This window comes from Ammospiza caudacuta, chromosome 6 (assembly GCF_027887145.1).
Source record: "Ammospiza caudacuta isolate bAmmCau1 chromosome 6, bAmmCau1.pri, whole genome shotgun sequence".
NCBI lineage: Eukaryota > Metazoa > Chordata > Aves > Passeriformes > Passerellidae > Ammospiza > Ammospiza caudacuta.
The window spans coordinates 60956798-60975875 of record NC_080598.1 but is presented as its reverse complement, the minus strand read 5'-3'; the positions used below and the strand labels follow the sequence as shown (position 1 = coordinate 60975875).

Here is a 19078-nt window from a genome sequence, read left to right as displayed (position 1 = left end):
TCCACCACATTTACATGTCTGCTCTGAGTTTTATCTCACCCTATATTAATGTAAAACTGATTAGGTACCAAACCATTCCTCTCAAACACGCTCTGACCCCATGGGTTCAGTGTCTTTCAACAGGTCACTAAGTACAACCAGCACCTGAGCTTTGCTGAAGGGCATCTGCTTGTTCCTGCCTGTTCCCCTTCCCTTGGCACACTGAAGAGACAACCAGCCAGGCCCAGAGCAGCCTCCCCAGCACATGGGGACACAGTGGGAATGAGGATGACAGGCCAGGAGAGGAGCTGGAGCTGCAGCTCTCACACCCACCCTCCTCTGCAGGGCCACTCGCCAGCACGCGCCAGCCCCACGCTCAGCCAGGCCCAGACAGCTTCCAGCCCAGCTCCAAGGTGGCTGCAGCATTCCCCAGACCAGCTAAAGGGCACAGGATACCTCCCAGCACAAATTAACCACAAAACAACTGAGTGCTTTGGTCGATCAGAAGGGAAGGAATAAAAAGTCCTGGTGTGGTGCAGGGTCCTGCAAGCGCTGGGTGTTTTACTGGGCAGGGGTGTGTGTGTGCATGGTGCTGCCCAACCCCACCACAATGGCACAATTCTGAGCAATGCACGCTGAATATTCATGAGGCACAGGCTGGTGCCACGTGAGGCTGTGGTGTGTGCTGTGCATGCAGTTGGACAGGGGCTCAGTCTGTTTGGCTAAGCAAGATCCACTTCCGAGAGCCAAAACTTCAAACCACCCAGTTTGCAAAAGGGGTTTGGGCATTGAAATCAGCCTTGGCTTCACTTGAGGGTCAGGCTCCTTCTGTTTGGAAAATCACTACTGTAAAATCCTGCCCCATGCCTATTAGCATGCAGAAGCTGCTCTGCTGTAGCTTTCCATGATCTCCCTCCAGCCTCCTGGAAGGAGGGAAGCAACATCACTCACTTTGCACTCTTAACAGTACAACTCACCACAAGTCTGAGTCATTTGTGGAGGTATAAAAGGACTCTGGGTTTTGCCAGAACTGCCTCAGACTCAAAGCTATTTGCATTTATTAAGGAAGACTTACCAGCCATCTTTAAGACAGCAGCACTGCAGGTCACTGCCACTGCCTTTGAAGAATTTTTTGGGAGAAGCGTGTCTGAGGAAGTGTTTATCTGCAAGTATCGCCTGCTTGTGCTTTTTAACTCACACCAGAACTCACAAAATGTTACTCAAGTGGTCTTATAGCTGCAAGATTTTTCAAGGGTGCCAAAACACTGCTTCAAAGCCACATTTCTGGCAGAACCTCATCTGGCTAAACGAATGGGATCCAGCACTTGGGGCCGCAGGCTAGCAAAGGTGAACTCTGTGGTACAAGAAACCACCTGTTAATATGGACAGCTGGTAAAAAGCCATGTTTGTGGGACAGGCTGAAATGAACCTCACCAATATAAGAATCAGCACAGCACGGCAGCACTTGTGCCTGCAAGGAATGGCTCCCTAGTGCCCAAAAGCTCTCACAGCTCTCACCATGGCCTACAGCAGAAAAGCTTCTGCTCCTCTTGGTATCAAAAAAGCCAGAAGACAGATGTGGGGGCTGGAAAGGGCAGGGCCAAGGTAGACTGATTAAAAACGCTCCTGAATCCATTCTTGTTAGGATCTGGAAACATGAGGGCTGGGCCTTGGGGGTTTTTGTGGTCCCCAGAAGCCTCACGGTGTGGGGCAGCTGCAGGCCCAGCCTCCTGAGCAGAGACCCCAGAGGGGTCCCAACCAACCTGTAGCTAAAATGTTCTCCCGCATGGTTGTGTTTCCCAAAAATACTTTTGTAGGAAAAATGGGAATCTTTCCATTCCATGTCTCAAAGAAAGCATTTCAGAATGAAAATTAATGATCAACTAAGCAGAGACTGCACAATTCAAATCTTCCACAGCTTCTCCTCTGAAAATCTCTGTTTTCTTCTGACTTTGCAAGGTTTTCCTCTAGTGCAAAAACTGTGTGAAAAATGATTGTGCAAAAAGCAGCATTCCTGTGGAAATTATTAAAAAAAGTGTAAGCAAAGCCTTGGTACCCAGCCTTCAAATGAAGCCCGTGGGCCTTGATGATTATATAAAGGGTTGTATGTAGTATGATGATTATATAAAAGGGTGTAAGTAGTACATTACTAACACCTTTGGAAGTGATCAAGCTGCCCTTCCCACCATCGAGATACCACCAGGTCTGCTTAGGAGGTAAAATCAATGGCTTGTACTGTTTTACTCCCTATCTAATAATAGTTTTTAAGAGAAGAGAGAAAAACCTCCCTGTACACAGCATTTACTTGTGTACATGGTGTAATATTACAACTTCATAAATATAAATGACTTCATAAGGCATTTATCAGACCTTCTGGGAGTGAAAAAGATCAAGAAACACAATTTAAGAAGAACAACCATGTTTATAGTGCTGTCACAAAAGTATTTGACAACAAATGAGACAATGCTGTAGGTTTTGAGTAGAAATAAATACTGCTTGCACTCAAAGCAAGCCCAGCTTGCAGGTTTAGTCACAGGCTGCAGGACCAGCCTTTCCCTCTCCTCTCCAGTGAAGGATCCAATGTGGACAATGCTCCCCTCCCCACAACAGATTTGATGATAACGTAATACAGATGGATACACGGTTTAATGAGCAGTCTGCTGCCTTCAGGAGACTGCTGGGATGAGCAGCAGAGCCAAGAGAGTGTATCTGTGCTGTTTCATGAGGCATAGCTCCTGATCCTCCATCTCCAGCCTTGAGGAATCTCTCCATGCCTCTACCTGTTGTACACACTCTGACCATTGACTTCCTGTCCTCAGTTCAGCTTTATAACTTTACCATCCACTTGTTTCAAGGTTTAACTTGAAAGTTCAGACCTTCTTAGTCCCCTGTGTCGGATGAGAGGAGACCTGGAACAAGAATAGGATCAGGGAAAAGGAAAACCTTGATGCCCTCCGTGTTATTTCCTACAACATCTGCGAGATCAAGACGTGAGCAAAGAAATATTGATGGATTGCCTCATGTGAGGCACCAGAGTAGGCTTGGGGGTAGACAGGAGAGGACTGGCAGTAAAAGAGGATTGTCAGCAGGAAATCAACCCTTCAACCACACTACACACGAGTCTGCTGTAGCATTTATTATAATTAATTATTAATTATTATGTGATTGCTGCTGCTATTAACGATTATGTTGTTGTTATTTTCATGTGAGAGATGCTTTAAGACTGGGATTAAGCACAGCAGCAGGAGAAACACACAACTCCTGCTCATCAGACTGTATCACTGCCTGCCTTGGGCAGTTTCTGAGGAGGATGTTATGGCTCTCACCTTAATTGAGCAGAAACCAAGGAGACCAAGCAGAGTCCCTGATGCAGGTTCTGCGTGCACACAATGCTATGGAAATGTGGAGATTCTCCTGAGATGCTCCTGGACCAAAGGAATAGACTTGGGCTCTCTCTTAGACTCTACCCAAATATTCAAAAATCTGCAGATTTTCAAAATAAGTGGTTCAGACCTATGTTACTTATAATTAAATATGATGTGGAGAAAGTACCCCTGTTGATTATCATAAAAGCCTCACCAGAAGTCACTTCCCAGGACCCTAAAAAAAAATGAAAACAAAGCAGCCCTTCAATACTGCCTTCAGCTATTGCCCCTCATTATCCCCTTAATGGAGTTTAAATTAATCCTCAGGGAATACCTCAATATACTCTTACTTTGGGGGAATTTTCACCTTGTTATGGCAATGAAAGAATATTGTCAAACAGGTCTTAAAAGACATGGCTCTGAGCAACCTGGTCTGGTGGGACATGTCTCTGGCCATGGAAGGGAAGTTGGAACTGGATGGTCTTTAAGGTCCCTTCCATCCCAAACCATTCTGTGATTCTGTCCTGGCTCAGCAGGTGTGCAGAGCACATTTTCTCACTGATTCCTTTTGCCATCAACAGGAATGTGCTGGAAGAAGAATTGATACAATTTCTGCATCAGTGACCAAAAAAAAAAAAGGCAGCAAATCTGAAAGTCATAAACAATCTTGACAAATTTCCTTCAAACTTCACAGGAAATCATCTGTGAAATTAGGAAATAAATTCCCCACAAGTTGGTGTAGTTTTATGAAACTGTGAGCTAATTTGGTTACAGCAGGTGTTGAGTTGGTACCAGGGTTTTAGCCCCACCAAGATCCAACATAGGAACCAAATACTGGGGCAGATCTTTATCAAATGGATCCCGCTGAGAGATCAGCCCACAATATTTCCAGTAAAGCACTCAAAGTACCAACTGGCTGAAGTTTTATTTTCATTATAAAGCTGTAATTAGGCAGACTTCACAACTGTCAATAAGATTACAGATTAAGTGCATGCAACTGTAATATTGTCATTGAAATTCTTTATCAGTCTTAAAGTGAGGAACATTGCCATGAGCAGTTGCTGCAGCTTCCCATCACCCTTTGGAAACCAATGGATGTATCAATCAAGTAAGGAAGCTGCCTCTCTGAAAACAGCTGCCAAGGAATGATAATCAATAACTGCAGTCCCAGCAGAGTCATGTCAACTAGATGGATTTGATGAAGTCTGCAGTCCTTTCCCACATTAAGTTATAATTATAATGGGGGTAATATTTAGGATCATTTCTATGAACACTTCATGGGCCTGTGTCTCTGGATCTTTTCATTTTTCTTTTTTAATAAGTCTTTCAGAAGGTTGAAGCTGCAGGAGCAAGCCTGACCAGCCAAGAGCTGGCAGCAGGTAGAAGAGTGGAAAAGGGAATATTCATGAGGACCAGTGTACTGACACCAAACAACTCATCCAAGCTGGGTGAAAACCTGGGCACTGATCTCCTGATCTCATCTCTGTGGTGCCCAGCAACAGAACCTGAGGGAATGGCTGGAGCTGTGCCACAGGAAGTTTAGGCTGGATATCAGGAAAAGGTTCTTCACCCAGAGGGTGTTTGGGCACTGAACAGGCTCCCCAGGGCAGTGGTCACAGCACCAAGCCTGCCAGAGCTCAAGGAGTGTTTGGACAATATCCTCAGGCACAGGGTGGGATTGTTGGGGTGTCCTGGGCAGAAGTTTGATGAACCTTGTGAGTCCCTCCCAACTCAGGATGTTCTATGGCTTTATGTCCTCCCTTATCCAGAGAACGTCTCTGGCAGAGTGCAAACCTGCAATTCCCCAAAGCCACCTGTGTCCTGCTGAGCTGAGCTGAGCCCCTGGGGAAGGCACAGGGACCTGTCCTTCCCCTGCAGCTGGAGGCTGCCCTCGCCCAGCAGCTCCCAGTGGGGAGCTGCGCACTGTGTCACACTCCTGTGTCACACTCCTGTGTCACACTCCTGTGTCACACTCCTGTGTCACACACACGGCTGGCACAGGCTATAGGCTATTCCTCCAAGGCCCACAGCCCCCAGCACACCCAGGCAGGGACATTTCTCCTCACACTCATGCATTATGCATGGCTCCATCCCAGCCTGCTTCGAATGCATCACCTTCCAGTGCGGAGACGACTGGGGCGTGGAAGGCGCTGCAGCTTCCCAGAGCCACCCATGTTAATATTCTGAATGAAGCAGGTGCCCAGCAGGGCTGAATTACTGTCCTGCTCACCCAAGGGCTGCTGATGATCCACCTTTGCTCTAATCCTGCTGTACCTGCAGGATGGGCAGGTAAAAACCAATATTTCTAAATGTGTGCAGCAGCAGCAGTTGATTCACTGCAAGGGAAATTCCCTTGACTGAGTGGGGCAAAGTCAAAGCCTCAGCAAGAATCTCTGCAGCTTCTCACAATCCCCACCCAATTTTACATCAATTATAACTACTACAGGATCAATCCAATGATACAGCCAGTTGCAGGCTTGGTTGTTGAGTAATCAAAACTTTTGTTAACCTCATTGTCGAATCACCATAATTTCCATAAAAATATGCTCTGTATTTACTGAGGTTTCTCTCTGCATCTGTTAGACTCACAGACACATTCCAGACTTTTCAGGGAGGAACCATAATTCCATTGACAATCAAGCTGGCAAAATTATACAACTCCAGATTTGCACAGAACTGATATTCCAGGTTGAGACAGAGACAACATGAATAATAGATATTAAAGGAATCAATGGATCATCTTTAGTCTTCATTCTCCTGAATTTTAAATTTCCTCTATTTTATCTGGGACTGATCAAAGAATTTGGATGACAGGAATAATATTCTATGGCTATTTCATGTTTTCTGCAGGATCATTTTGAAATCATAAAGCACCACCCAAGGAAAAGAAAAAAAAAATGCAAATGCTGTGGAAGTGAGGCAAGTGATTTATTTTAACTGCGTTGATTTTTTCAGACCTGGGATTTTTTTCAAATAAACATGGGACATATTGTGTCATTCAATTTTCACCAAATCTACCCCACTTTCAAAAAGGAAAGCACTGATGGAGAGAAACCCCACTATTATTATTAATTATTAATTAAACAAGAGCAGCATGCCCTTCATTATTCCTCTTTTTTAATTTATGATTTTTTTTTCCTCATGAGAAGGAAAATACTCAGTTTGGTTCTAAAAACAGGTGGTTCAGCAATCTGACTCAGCAAGTCAATGCTTTTATAGGAATCAGCAAAATACTGAGCATCTTTGAAGAAAAACCCATACCCAAACCCCACCCTACGAGGAAGTTCATCTGCAAAGCTCAGATGAAAAGACCCTGAAGTTTGGTGGTGACTCTCTCATTTGAGCTTAATAAATCCCACAAACACATGGAAAACCCTTGCCCTTCATTTCGGTGTGGAAAGCCTGAGCTGCTGGAGCCTGGCATTTAACAGGTGCATCTGTTTACTTTCCAGCTACTCATCTTCCTTAAAAAACCCTCAGCCCCTAAATACAATTAGATGCTGAATTGAGATTGCAAAAATATCGAGCTCCCTAGAGACAGGCATCTGAAAAGTCTCTCCATCCTCACCCCTCCCTAAAAAACACTTTAGGAAGGTTTTTCAGCTTCTGTTGCATCGAGCTGCGTTTATGAAACTATGCCTGCGAGCATCCTGGACCCTTTAATGAGATGATGCCATGGAGTAATCTCTCTCCCAGGGACCCTGCTGTGGGCATCAGCACCATGAGCTGACTCTTCAGCGTAAACATGCACCTCAAAATTACAAAAATACATCCGAACAAAGCCTGCCCGAAGCAGCCCCATCCTGCCCGGCAGGATCAGCCGCGAGCATTTCTGCCTCTAATCTGCCCACCAGAGCAGCGTCACAGAGACTGTCTTTTATCAAAACAAAGGCTGGATGCTGGCTGGGAAGTGTGAAGCCGACTAAAAATGGCTGAAAAGCTGTCCAAGGCACCCGGGAAGGTGGCCAGCCCCACCCAGCGCAGACACCGACCCGCTCCAAACACGCTGAAAAATCAACCCAAAAGGGAGATGCCATTGTTCCCTTCCGCCTCCGCGGCAGCGAGACCACATCCCCGCAATATTCCACCCCCCGAAAACAGCGTTCGGGAGCATAATTAAAGGATTAATGTGGGTTTAAGAGAAAAAAAATAAAAAATCCTAGAGCCAAGTAGGAAGCGGGGGGCCATGCCCGGCTCTGCCGCCCTCCTTGCCGGAGCTGCGTTTTCTTTGTGTGACACAAGGCTCTGGGTGTGTCCGTGGGCAGGAGGCACCCGGGAGCCCAACGCCACCACCTCCCAGCCCCAGCGGGCTCCAAAGCACCGCCACCCGGCTTCCCTATAGCCCCAAAGGTGGGAAATCATAATGCCCGAAAGGTGGGAAATCGTGCCAGAGACATCCCGATGGAGAGAGCCGGGGATGGGGAATGACGCCGCTAAGGCAAGGGCGGATGCTCTGGGGATGAGCCGCGAAGTGGGAAGAAGGCAGGACCTGTATCCTGGATGCTTTCAGGGTGGGACACCTGCGGATGGGAGAAATGCATTCCAAGAACAGAAATCAGAAATAGGGGCTTTTAATCTTGCTTTCTTTCTTAAATTACCCCCAAAGAAAAGCTTCGCGGAGGAGGAGGGAAGAAGAAACAGCATGCAAAGGCCCGCACAGGTGAACAATGCAAAAATGCACGGATCCTGCCTTTGCCTCCTCTGCCATGCAGCCCTAGCATGCAACACCAGAACAGATAGAATACCCTGACATTTCCAGTTGCTCCAAAGACAGTCCATCTTGGTGGAGTCGGCACTGGCTTGCATCTCGGGGGGCTCGGGGCTCGCCGGTCGCGCTGTTTCGGAGGCACTGCGTTAGCAGTCAGGCATTCCCGAGCATGGGCGCGCTGCCGGGTACCGCGGCCGCCTCCCCGCTCGGCTCCGGACTGATGCTGTAAGCAGCACAGGCGGAGGGGGAGGGCATATTGTACGCGCTGCGGTCTCCACTGCAGCAAATCAGCAGTGTGATGTGGCTGCCCCAGGGAGCAGGCTCCTTTTGAAAAGGGGATGCGGGGCCCTTTTCAAATCAAAAGCTTCAGCTCGGGCGGCTTAGCCCCGCTAAGCCGTGGAAATGGTTAAAGGCGACCTGATGGCGAAGAAATAAAAGCAAATTGGGTGCGGGTAAATAGAGGGGGGGGGGTGTGAGCAGTGTTGCCTGTGTGTCAGTACGGTTGTGGCTGTTCCAGAAATTTCTTGACAGTGATGGAATCTGGTATTTTCTTAATTTTTTTCTTTTTTTTTTTTTTCCCTTTTTTTTTTTTTTTTATTCTTTCACACCACAACCCCTCCAGGTTTTCGTGCCTCCCTCTCCTCTGCCCAGCTGGGTGGGGTCGGAGAGCAGGCAGAAAACAAACAAGGTCAGGCTCCAAGCCCTGCAGAGCAGCCCTTATTTTACTATATATTTTTTGAAAACCCTGCAGGCATGGGGTGACCCTTGTGGCCCCCCCATGCCAATCCCTGCCACACCAGGATGCTGAGGACCCCCAGGTGCACCAGGTTTGGGTGTGCTGCCTCCTCTCATTGCCCAAAATGCTGCATAAATCAGGATTTGAGGTGTAAGAGTGCAGGAATACAGGACAATTTGGGAAAGGCACACTAATAGCTAAATTTTAACATGGGCCCTACCACTCCTTCCCTAGCAGGACACAGCCTCTGCCTCAGTTTCCCCACCAATAAACTTTTATGAATAGCCTTGCAGAGACATCACAACCATCCAATGGTCGTACTTGGCAAACACTGGGAAAGAAAGTCTTTTACCACTCAACCTGTTTGCATTTCCAGATTTTGGGGTGCCTAGGAATATCAAACTCCCCAACAAATCACCCCATTTCATTGAAGAGTGACCAGTATATCAGACTGTGTCCAGTCATTTTGGGCAGAATGACCCCAGCTGGGCACCTCTCAGTTCTGAGGCTGGACTTAAACCTTTAGATCATGACAGTTCATAAAATAATTTCACTTTAGCAGCGTTTTTCTGAATTTTGCTTTTTTATGTGGAAACAAGCACCAACACAGACACAGTGGGTCACATACTCATCATCATGGGGAATAGAGTTTGAACCCCTCTGCCCTTTTAGCTCCAAAAAGAAAAGGTCTTTAATACCTGAGTTAACAGATATCTCCTCCAACTGACAGCAGTAGGTCACTTATCCTTCCCTCAGGTAACTCATCTTATAGAAGAAAGCCAAAATTTAAGGAAATTCACCATCTTACTCTTTACCTAGGAAACTCTGCTGGAATTAGAGAGGCCAACAGCTATTGTTCATGTTTATAAACCATCCCTGAGATCCCCAAAAACATTTGCTAAGGCTTGAACCCAGCATCTTCATTCCCCTATCAGGGAAATCCTTAACTAAGTGGGACAGAACTGGCTTCAGCTGCCATTGCATATAGTAAGATTAAACCATCTATAATGTTACAAACCTGGATTTTGTGTTCTTCCTGGCTTTGTTTAAACAAAAAGAAGGAAGAAAGAGCTTTCTAAGGGGTGATTTTTAATCATGGACTGATTGGTTTAGACCCTTTGCAAGAGCAGGAAATTTCCCTATTGGTACATTTTGCCCTGCAAACCCTTTGCAGCTCTACAATGGGGTTCTCAGCACCAAGCCATAATATGAAGTATTTACAAGCAGTGTGTATAAAACAGGGACATAATTCACATAAAACTTCTGCATCCTTGTCCCTGGAATAGCCAGTGACACCCCAAACATGGTACATAGGTAAAATTTGTGGCTACTGGATGTGTGCCACCAGCAACACAGCAAAATATCTCTGTTTGGTCTCTCTGTAACCCAAATTTCTCAGTCAAGTATGAAGGACAAATTCCCTTTGGACAGAAGAGTGGTCCATGTACATTTAACATCCCACTAATGATTTCTCCTTGCCTTCATTGTTTGTAGAAATTTTTCTCACCTCAGGCTTTTCTCACCTTCATTCCCTCTTCCAGGCTAGCAAAAGGAACCACACCATCAGGCTTCCTGTTTAAATTCTTACTCCACTTTGGGAAAGTGTCTCTTCAGACCTGGCCCATGTGATTGGACTCTCCCACACTACTTCCAGAACTATTTTAATCCACAGGCACCAGAACCCATCACTTTACCAGCAGTAACAAGAACACTGCATTTGTGTTAGAGACAGAACTCAACTGGAACAGTGAGATGAAGACACTTAGAAAATGCACACGGGCTAAGGAGAGCTTCCAGTGTGCACTCACTTGTCCCAGGACCTGAGGCAGGTGGGGGACAGAAGCAACTCTGTGTGTGATACAGAAATTGCACAAAATCCCAATCAGCACGGGGTGGATCCAGCACTAAATGGCCATTGATAAAAAAATGCATTTCCGCAATAAAATTTTGAATTATGCATTCAGTAAGTAGTGAGACAGAATTAGGACTGAGCACTTGGCCATCAATCCTGAGGTTAAGAACTGCTTCTTTGCCACAGAATTAAACCTGGAAGGCACAAATAAACATTGCACTGCCTGGATCTGAAAAGGGTGATACACACAGAGAGATCTTGGCATCAGCTGGAGGAAAATTGAGTGTTGGAGGGAACTTTCCTGTGATCATGAGCAAGCAGGAGCAGGATGAAAAGCAGTGAGTGGAATTTGCCTCCCTGCAGAGCACTGTCCATTGGGAGCCTCCTTCTGCTGTGGATGTTACTGAAATTGTTACAGATCTTAAGATGTGTTAGTGAGGTCACATGAAGCTCAGTGTTGATGGCACAGCCACAAGCCAAGAGGGCTCTTCAGCACTTGCCTGTTGCATAGCTCTGCTGGAGATGATGATCTGTGCATGCAGGATGTGTGGGGTAAGCACTCAATAAAATTAAGGTACCCATGGGATCATTGCAGGGAACCACTGGCCAAGTGAACATGTGTGTAGGGTATTGCTGTCTGCCTCATTTCTTTCCATCCTCCAACTCCAACAGGGATCACAAAATCATAGAATCATTGAATGGTTTGGGCTGGAAGGGACCTGAAAGCTCATCCAGTTCCAAACCCTTTGCCCATGGGCAGGGATGCCCTCCACTAGACAAGGTTTCTCAAAGCTCCATCCAATCTGGCCTTTAACAATTGCAGGCATGGGGCACCCACATCTGGATGGCCAACTGAGGGGCAGACTGTATCTCTGCAGAGGACAAGGACACCCTGACACGGTGTGTGGCCTCCAGGGTTGTGCTCCTTCAGGGACACAGGGAATCCTGCAGCAGGACTGGCACTCCAGCCCTGCCTTGTTGCCCTCCAAAGGTCCTTCCACGGCGACCCAGACCACCTGTGCACCACTGATGAGCTCTGATGAGGTCAGAGTTAGCAACATTTAAGGCTTTTTAGGTAAATATCCTTGAATGGACCCTAACAGTCCGTAAGAGCTCAGAAGCACCCACTGTTCTACCACAGGAACTAAAATTTGGGGCCATCCCTTAACAACCCTGTTGGAGGGCAGGGGTGGAAGTCAGCTGGTTTCAGTTGGTTTCAAAGGTGATTTAATGATTAAAAATCCACAGACAGAGCTGAAACCACTGTTTGGAGTGCAGTGACTTTGAAGGCACTTTGGACTGACTGTGTTTTCCTGCATCACTCCACGTCAAGGCTCCGTGGGACACATTGAGGGCAGCGCCAGATCTGCAGCGTGGTGCTGAAAGATCCTGACACTTAGCACTTCAGGAGAACAATAGCATTAAGGGAGATCATTTGAGTTGTTTTTCTAAGCTAATTTGTTCTTAGCATTAGCAACAAAAATAGAGAGGATGCTATTTTAAAAGTTGCATTAATATGTCTCAAAGATCTAAAGAGCAACGGGGAATTTTTTGCCTGAGCACTCCAAGCAAGGGCAGCCAGCAATTACATTTTCGTGAGGAAGCTGTCAATAGCAGAAGGATGGGCCAAATCTTGGCTCTGCTCTCATCCTTTTCACTGTCTTGTGCTCATTCTTGCACATTTTCTGGTCTGCAGAGCTGCTCAGAGGCAACTGAAATGGCAAGGCCATGAGCTGGGAGATGCTGATGGCTGTTTCAGGTCCATCACTTCTCACAGTGCAGGAAACACATAGACAGCTCTGTCCTTGCTCTCTTTTGCCCCAGGTCTTTGCTACTTTCTCTTAGAAGATGTAATGCAGTGATGAATTACCTTTTTTCTCAGGTCTTCAGACCACAAAAGGAATCAATAAGCTGGTAAAAAAAGACAATATGGTCTTAAGCTGGCAGAATTGAAGTCTGAAGCTGAACAATCACAACAAAAGAAGCCCCATGTCCGGGCATGTCACATAATGTTCCAGCCTCCCTGCAATTTCTTTTTAAGTCTTGAAATGTCTGGATTTATAGGTTTTTTTTAAAATCATCAGTCCAAATATTTGGATTGTTCACAAGGACAAGAAGTGTGATTTTGAGACGTGCTAAGCTTCTGCTCTGCTACCTCTGTTTCACTTTCTGCTCAGCAGAACTGTTCTTCATACCCATCTTTGCCCAAGGGCTCAGATTATTGATGCATATATCTATATATAGATATAAATGGATATATCTAATCATAGAAGTGTAAATTAGAAGGGACCTTAAAGATCATCCAGTTCCCAACCCCTGCCATGGGCAAGGACATCTTTCACTAACCCAGGCTGTTCAGAGCCCATCTAACCTGGCCTTGGACACTTCAGGGATGGGGCAGCCACAGCTTTCCTTGGCAGCCTGTGCCAGGCCTCATCACCCTCACAGGGAAGAATTTATTCTTAATATCTGATCTAAACCTGCCTTCTGTCAGATAAAGCCATTCCCCTTTCTCCTATCACTCCATGCCCTTGCCCAAAATCTCTCTCCAGCTCTCTTGTCAGCCCCCTTTAGGCACTGGAAGGTGCTCTGAGATCTCTCCTTCTCCAAGTTCAAGAGTCCCAACAGTATAAAAGGATTATATAATAACTACAGATAACTATAACCATCTATAACTGTATAATAACTGCATATAACTGTATTATAAGGCCTTATTATCATAAGATTTTCAGCAGCAAGTCATTGACATGAGCCACATGAGTTGGTGAAAGACTCAGGTGAGACAAGCTTTGTGCTTGCCTCCTTCCCTGGGAATGAGGTGCTCTTTCATTGAATCCTAGTAAATGAGCCCTTTGTGGGAACTCCTTAGATTCAACCTTGTTGTTGAGAAACAATTTTGGGTTTTGAGCCTCTGATGTGCCTCAGTGAACATGGCACAGACCTTCTCCAGCAGCCATGCCAGAGATGGCCAGGACTGCTGTGGTGCCATCTGAGCTCCCTGGTTCCTGCAGGCAGCAGCACAACTAACACACAACAATCAGTTTTGATTTACTCCTGCCTCTTCAGAGGTGGATAATTTCTCTTGGTTCTTTAATGTTATTTTTGAACTGCGAGGTTCATAGAAATAAACGCTCTATTCCTGCCATTGACCTAGAAAAGTCTTTTGATTCTTTCCAGTGGGACTACTTTTTACAGTTGCTGGGAACCTTAAAATCATGAGTTTCTCTCCTCTGGGGGAGGTACTTGCTGCATCTTCATTCCTCCTTTAAGATTTGATCAGTAAAGCTGAAAAGACCCTAAAACTCTCCCTGACCTCCTGCACTCCTCCATTACAAAGGAAGTGCTTCCAGCTTATTACCCTTTTAAGCCTTCTCTTTTTAAGCCTGTTCTGTGAAATTTTTCTCTCCTACAGCATTGCTGGTGCTGCAGCTGGCATTATTAATTCCATTTCATTAACTGATCTTCTTAATGTACTGGAAGACAAAAGAGAAGAGAGTCCTGAGACCACAGCGTGGCTGAGCCTCAGGAGATCTCTGCTCAGGCCCCACATCTGCCACAGGCTCCCTGCTACGTGACCTTGGGAATCTCCTCTCTGAGGTCTCTGGCTCTGCTTGGTCTATTTAAATTTGGGGCATGGTCTGCTTTTTTGAGCTTTGTTTCTGCAGCACCCAGCACAACATCTGCAGCTCCAGCAGAGGAGCCTTGCTCGTTTTTGCAGCACAGCTTGCAAGGCTGGTGTTGCTGGCTGCCATTCCTGGACCAGGGGAGGTGAAGCGAGGTGGGGAAGATGAATTTGGATTGCACTGCTCCTGGAATGGTGAAATCCCCTCTGGTGTTGCGCAAGGGGCACAGAGGACTCTTTTCTTTGGCCAAGCATGCTCCAAAGAGATGATGATGATGCATTTTCAGCAAATTCTCGAAGCAATGTCTGTTGTCCAGTGCCTGAGCTGGGGAAGTGAGGCTGTGCCACACAAGCCACCAAGGAGAGGTCCTGTCCTGTCCTTGGCTCCTCTGCACATCCCAGTCCTGAGCTCAGGCAGCTCTGGTGCACCCCAGGAAAGATGTTCCCACAAAAAAATGCCAAAGCTTTGCTCCCAGCTTGCAGGGCCACCCTTTGCTCTGGCTCTGCTGGGATCAGGCCCAAGTTTTGAAGCTCCAGGTGCTGATTCAGAGGCTGGGATGCTCTGCCCAAGTGCAAAATGCAGCTGCAAATTTTGCAAATGTGACTGCAAATTAAACCAACAGCCTGCAGGCAGAGGCTCAGCAGACTGAGGCCACATTTGCAGCAGTGCCACAAGCCCTTAATTGAGTTTGGGATGCTCATAAGCAGCCAGGAGTGCTTGAGAATGAGCTGTGCTTTGCAGCATTTCTGCTGGCTCCTCTGCTCCAGTGCCTGGCACTCCTGCTGCCAGCCCAATCCAGGCCAGGGGAGAAGGTGCAGAATAATTTAATATAGATCAAGGCCCTTTCCCCAGCTTCAGATGTGCCCAAAAAATAATATTCCTTGGGGAAAGGTGCTCCCCATTAGGGCCTGAGCTTGTCACCATGCTGGAGAGCTGCCTCAAGCATCTCAGCACGGGCATTTTCACATCCCCCAGCCTGCCCTGCAGGGAGGGCAGGCTGGTTCCTGGTGGAGGTGTGGGGATGCTGCAGCCCTGGCCGGCACACCATTGCCATGGCAACCCCAGCTTTCCCTGGAAAACAGAGGCAAAGCACCAACACTGCTGGATTCAACAGCCTGCTCCATGGGTGGGAAACACCTGGGCACCAAGGTGCTTGTCGTGGGTGCTCTGCAAAGGGACAGCTCCAGTCATGCCCAGCCTGCAAAGCTGGATGTTAATATGGGGAAATCCTGGCTGAGCTTGCAGAGAAATGGAGGAAAGGGTGGGCAGGGGGAGGTGAAGAAGCAGCTGATCCTGCCCTGAGCAAACACAGCCTGCAGTGCTTGCAGAAGTGATGGAGGAGGCAGTGGGGCTGCTTATTGCAGCAATGCCAGCAGTGTTGCGTGGCACAAAGTGGGGAAAAATGTGGGAATTCAGGACACCCCGCTGGCTGTCCTGGATTGCCAGCACCCCTGCCAGGGGGCTTAGAGACCCTGGGACAGACCCCAGACACCTGTGACTTTGAATATGACCCATGGAAAAAGTTACCAACCTTATATGAGGATCTTCAAGCCACAAAAGTCTAAGTAGAATAATAATTAGTTTGTCACGGGGTGAAAAATAGATTTTTGGGATCTTTAGAATGGGGGTTCAGGAGGTAAGATGGAGGAATCTGGGCATGTCCAGCCTTTCTCCTTCTTCTTCTTGGCCTCCATCTTCTGCTGTGATGTTGGCACTTTTAGATTGATTTAGAGTAGAAGCTCACTGTTTAACAGAGGTGATAGGTATTGAGAAGTTATTGTAAATAATGTACACGTAGTTTTTAGTATAAAAAGATAACACCACCCTGAGGGTGTCAGTGTGCTTCTGTTTGACCTGCTGAATGGACCTTGAGACAATAAACAACCTTGAGAATGAGACCAGAAGAGTTCTGACTCCTTCTTCGACTGCTGGGCTGGGAAAAGAGACTTTCTAACACATCTCAGAGTCACTCAGACCAGCTAAAGCCCCAAGAGGAAAAGAACCCAAAAGGACCAATGAAGGACGTGAAATAGTGATGTGTAAGGCAGAAGTGCCAGTGCAAGGCTGTGAGAAGGGGAAAACAAGGAGAGAACAGGGCAGGGTTCTGCTGAGAGTCTGTGTGGGCACTGCTGCAGAAATGCTGTGGAGGGCAAAGCAGCACTCTGAGTTTTAAATGCTATTATAGGCCTCTAGGGCAATTAGAAGAATTAGATCAGGAAACGATGTGCCAGAAGTGTTGGCTGAAAAGCGGTCAGAGTTGTGTTTGTTGGGGAAACAAACAAGGAAAATTGTTTAGTGTGGCATTTTAGGACATGGGCTGGAAATGAAGCAACAGAGAAAAGCAGAAATGGTTTGAGTAGTGGGGGGCTGGCCCTGCCCCAGCACATCCCCTCACATGGGGCAGAGGAGAGAGGACAGATCACATGTATATATCTTATGGAAGATACCATAAGCAAGGTCAAGCAAGCTGCCAGCATCCAGTCAGCAGAATATGCCATGAAAATCCACACCCTGGAGCCAGCTCATTAGGAACTTAAGATCAGTCATCCCTAAAACTAGTTATCTTATGCAAACACATGCAAAAGGAGGAAAAAGAGAAGAGAAAAGAAGAAAAAATGGAGGACCCAGTTGAACCCACTGAATTTGTGGAAATGGGTTTCTCTCTGAAGAACAGATCCTATCTCTGAGCACTTGGCTATCATATAACCTCACTCCCTCTCTGCACACAATGACAAAATCCTGATTTGGATGCTGACATCAAGTATCTGGGAAAAGACAATTTAATTTCCCATTCTCAAGGCTAAAGGATTAAAGATAGATCAGCAAAACTATTTCACATTTAGAAAACCAAAAAAAACCCCTGAGGAATTCAGATTTCCTTGACAATACTGTTAAACACCACAACCCACATTTTCCTGATTGCTTCTGCAGAAGGACTGATAGCTCTCTGTCCTGGGATGAGGGTGAGCAAAACAGAAGGTATAGGATGGCTTTGAATAGATACATGAAAAACAGAATTATTTTTCCAAAATTATCAATTAATAAGTAACTTGAAAGTCCACTGGACAAAACTAAACTAAGGGAAGGTGTTTTCCTGATTGGAAGCACATTTAACCACAGCATGTGGATATGGTAGAAGCATCAGGAATTTCAGGGTAGCTGCAGATTTGCAGAGATCCAGAAATAGCTGTATCCCAGAGCACTGCACACGAGCAGTGTGAGGTGGAAGGAATTGTACTACATATTCTGCATTAATAGTGAATTCCCTTGCAACAGGTTTGCCTTTTGCAGAAATGGGGGATTTCCAAAGAGAACAGTAAAACAAGTCTGGGCAAGATTCACCAAAGGTCTGCTGGGATTTCAGAACTGCTTTTCTGAAGTGTTTCCCTCCTTGCAAACATTTAAGTACATGGGGCTTTGATGAAACTCCCTGACTGAGACAGGTACCACCAAATACATCATTGTATTATGTCAGTTAGTTCATTCTTAATAAATCCCCCCAGGGATCCAAAGCACAATATCCCTTCTGGCCCATGTGAGGTTCTTGAATTTCAAATGCCAGGTACTTAAAATTAATGTCTTGCAGATGAATCAGAGATAAACCATAATGGCATGGACATTAATTTCAAATTATTATAAATTCAAGAAAACCACAATCTTATTTTGGTTTGCAAACAAAAAAAAAAAAAAAAACCCAACTCTCAAGCTCAATTGGTGTATTTTGTTTTGTATGAACCTCCTCTTTCACAGGTGCAGGAGATGTGGTCAGCTCCTGCTGAATTCCGGGCAGGACTCTGAGTCCAGCAGGTCCTCAGCTGTGGGGTTTGGAAACCTGTGGGGTTTGGAAACCTGTGGGGTTTGGAAACCTCAAGCTCTGAGTACCCCCAGCTTAATGCTGAGATACATTAGCCCTCAAGATTAGGATCATTAATAACAGGAGCCAGAAGAGAAGGACTTTGTTTTGGAAGCAGCAGCAGTAGCAGCTCTTACCTTTCCCAAAACACTTTCTTTTTAACTGTGCTTCCCCCCCCCCCCCCCATTCTTTTCCCAGACTGCCTGACATTTAAAATGATCAAAGTTCCCTGTGAAGCACAGCTTCTAAATTTCAGATAAATATAGCCACGCTGCTCTGCATTTGTTTGTTTTTCTCAGGTTGCAAACCTGCAGTGGAGACCTACTTATTGTGGAGCAGGGGGAGCTGCTGGCTGGGCACCACGTGTTGGGCAGGCAGGAGGGAGCAGAGCCCCCTGTGCAGGATGTGGCTCTGCTCTGCTCCCAACAGAGGGTCCAGCCCTGCTCTGGCAACTCAGAACAAACCCACCAGCAGCCCCCTTGCTGGCTGGAGCAGCCCTGGAGTGGGCAGAAGGCACATGGGGACATGATGCATGGAGGGGAGGATGGAGATGAGCGTGGGGACATGTCCAGCCCCCACTGACACACAGGGGGACAGCCCTGAGCCCTTTGAGACATTGGGAAGCTCTGTGGGCCCTGAGGTATGGATGGAATCACATGCCAGGGCAGGAAGGTCCTGCCCCTGCCCACACACACAAAGCCATTCAGCCTGGTACAATTTATTTTGGCCTCCCCATTAGCTGGGAAGTAAACGTGGCAATTACTTTGCAACATCCCAAGTGTCAGAACCCTTTGACACATTTCCCTAAAGCTAAATAATTAATGAAGGGCTCTGATTAGTGTGAATCTTGTGGAATCATCAGACAGCATGGAGTGACATTCACTTTTACTTCTTGATGCCTGAGACAGGGCTTTGTGATGAGGCTTCCACCCTCTCCTGCAGCTGAAAGGGTGTGGCCTGGG

General features: G+C 46.6%; 1 protein-coding gene across 2 annotated transcripts in view; it reads right to left on the bottom strand.

Moving 5' to 3' along the window:
• Positions 1–19078, bottom strand: part of RTN1 (reticulon 1) — a 124612-nt gene that overhangs the window by 10637 nt on the left and 94897 nt on the right. The window contains exon 1 of one of the 2 annotated variants that reach the window (XM_058806737.1): positions 8090–8344. The exons of the other annotated variant lie outside the window; for it this stretch is intronic. Coding sequence (XP_058662720.1) covers positions 8090–8150 — 61 coding nt within the window. The 5' untranslated portion in view covers positions 8151–8344. Of the gene's footprint in view, positions 1–8089; positions 8345–19078 lie in introns of those variants that run through there. 2 annotated transcript variants of the gene reach the window in all.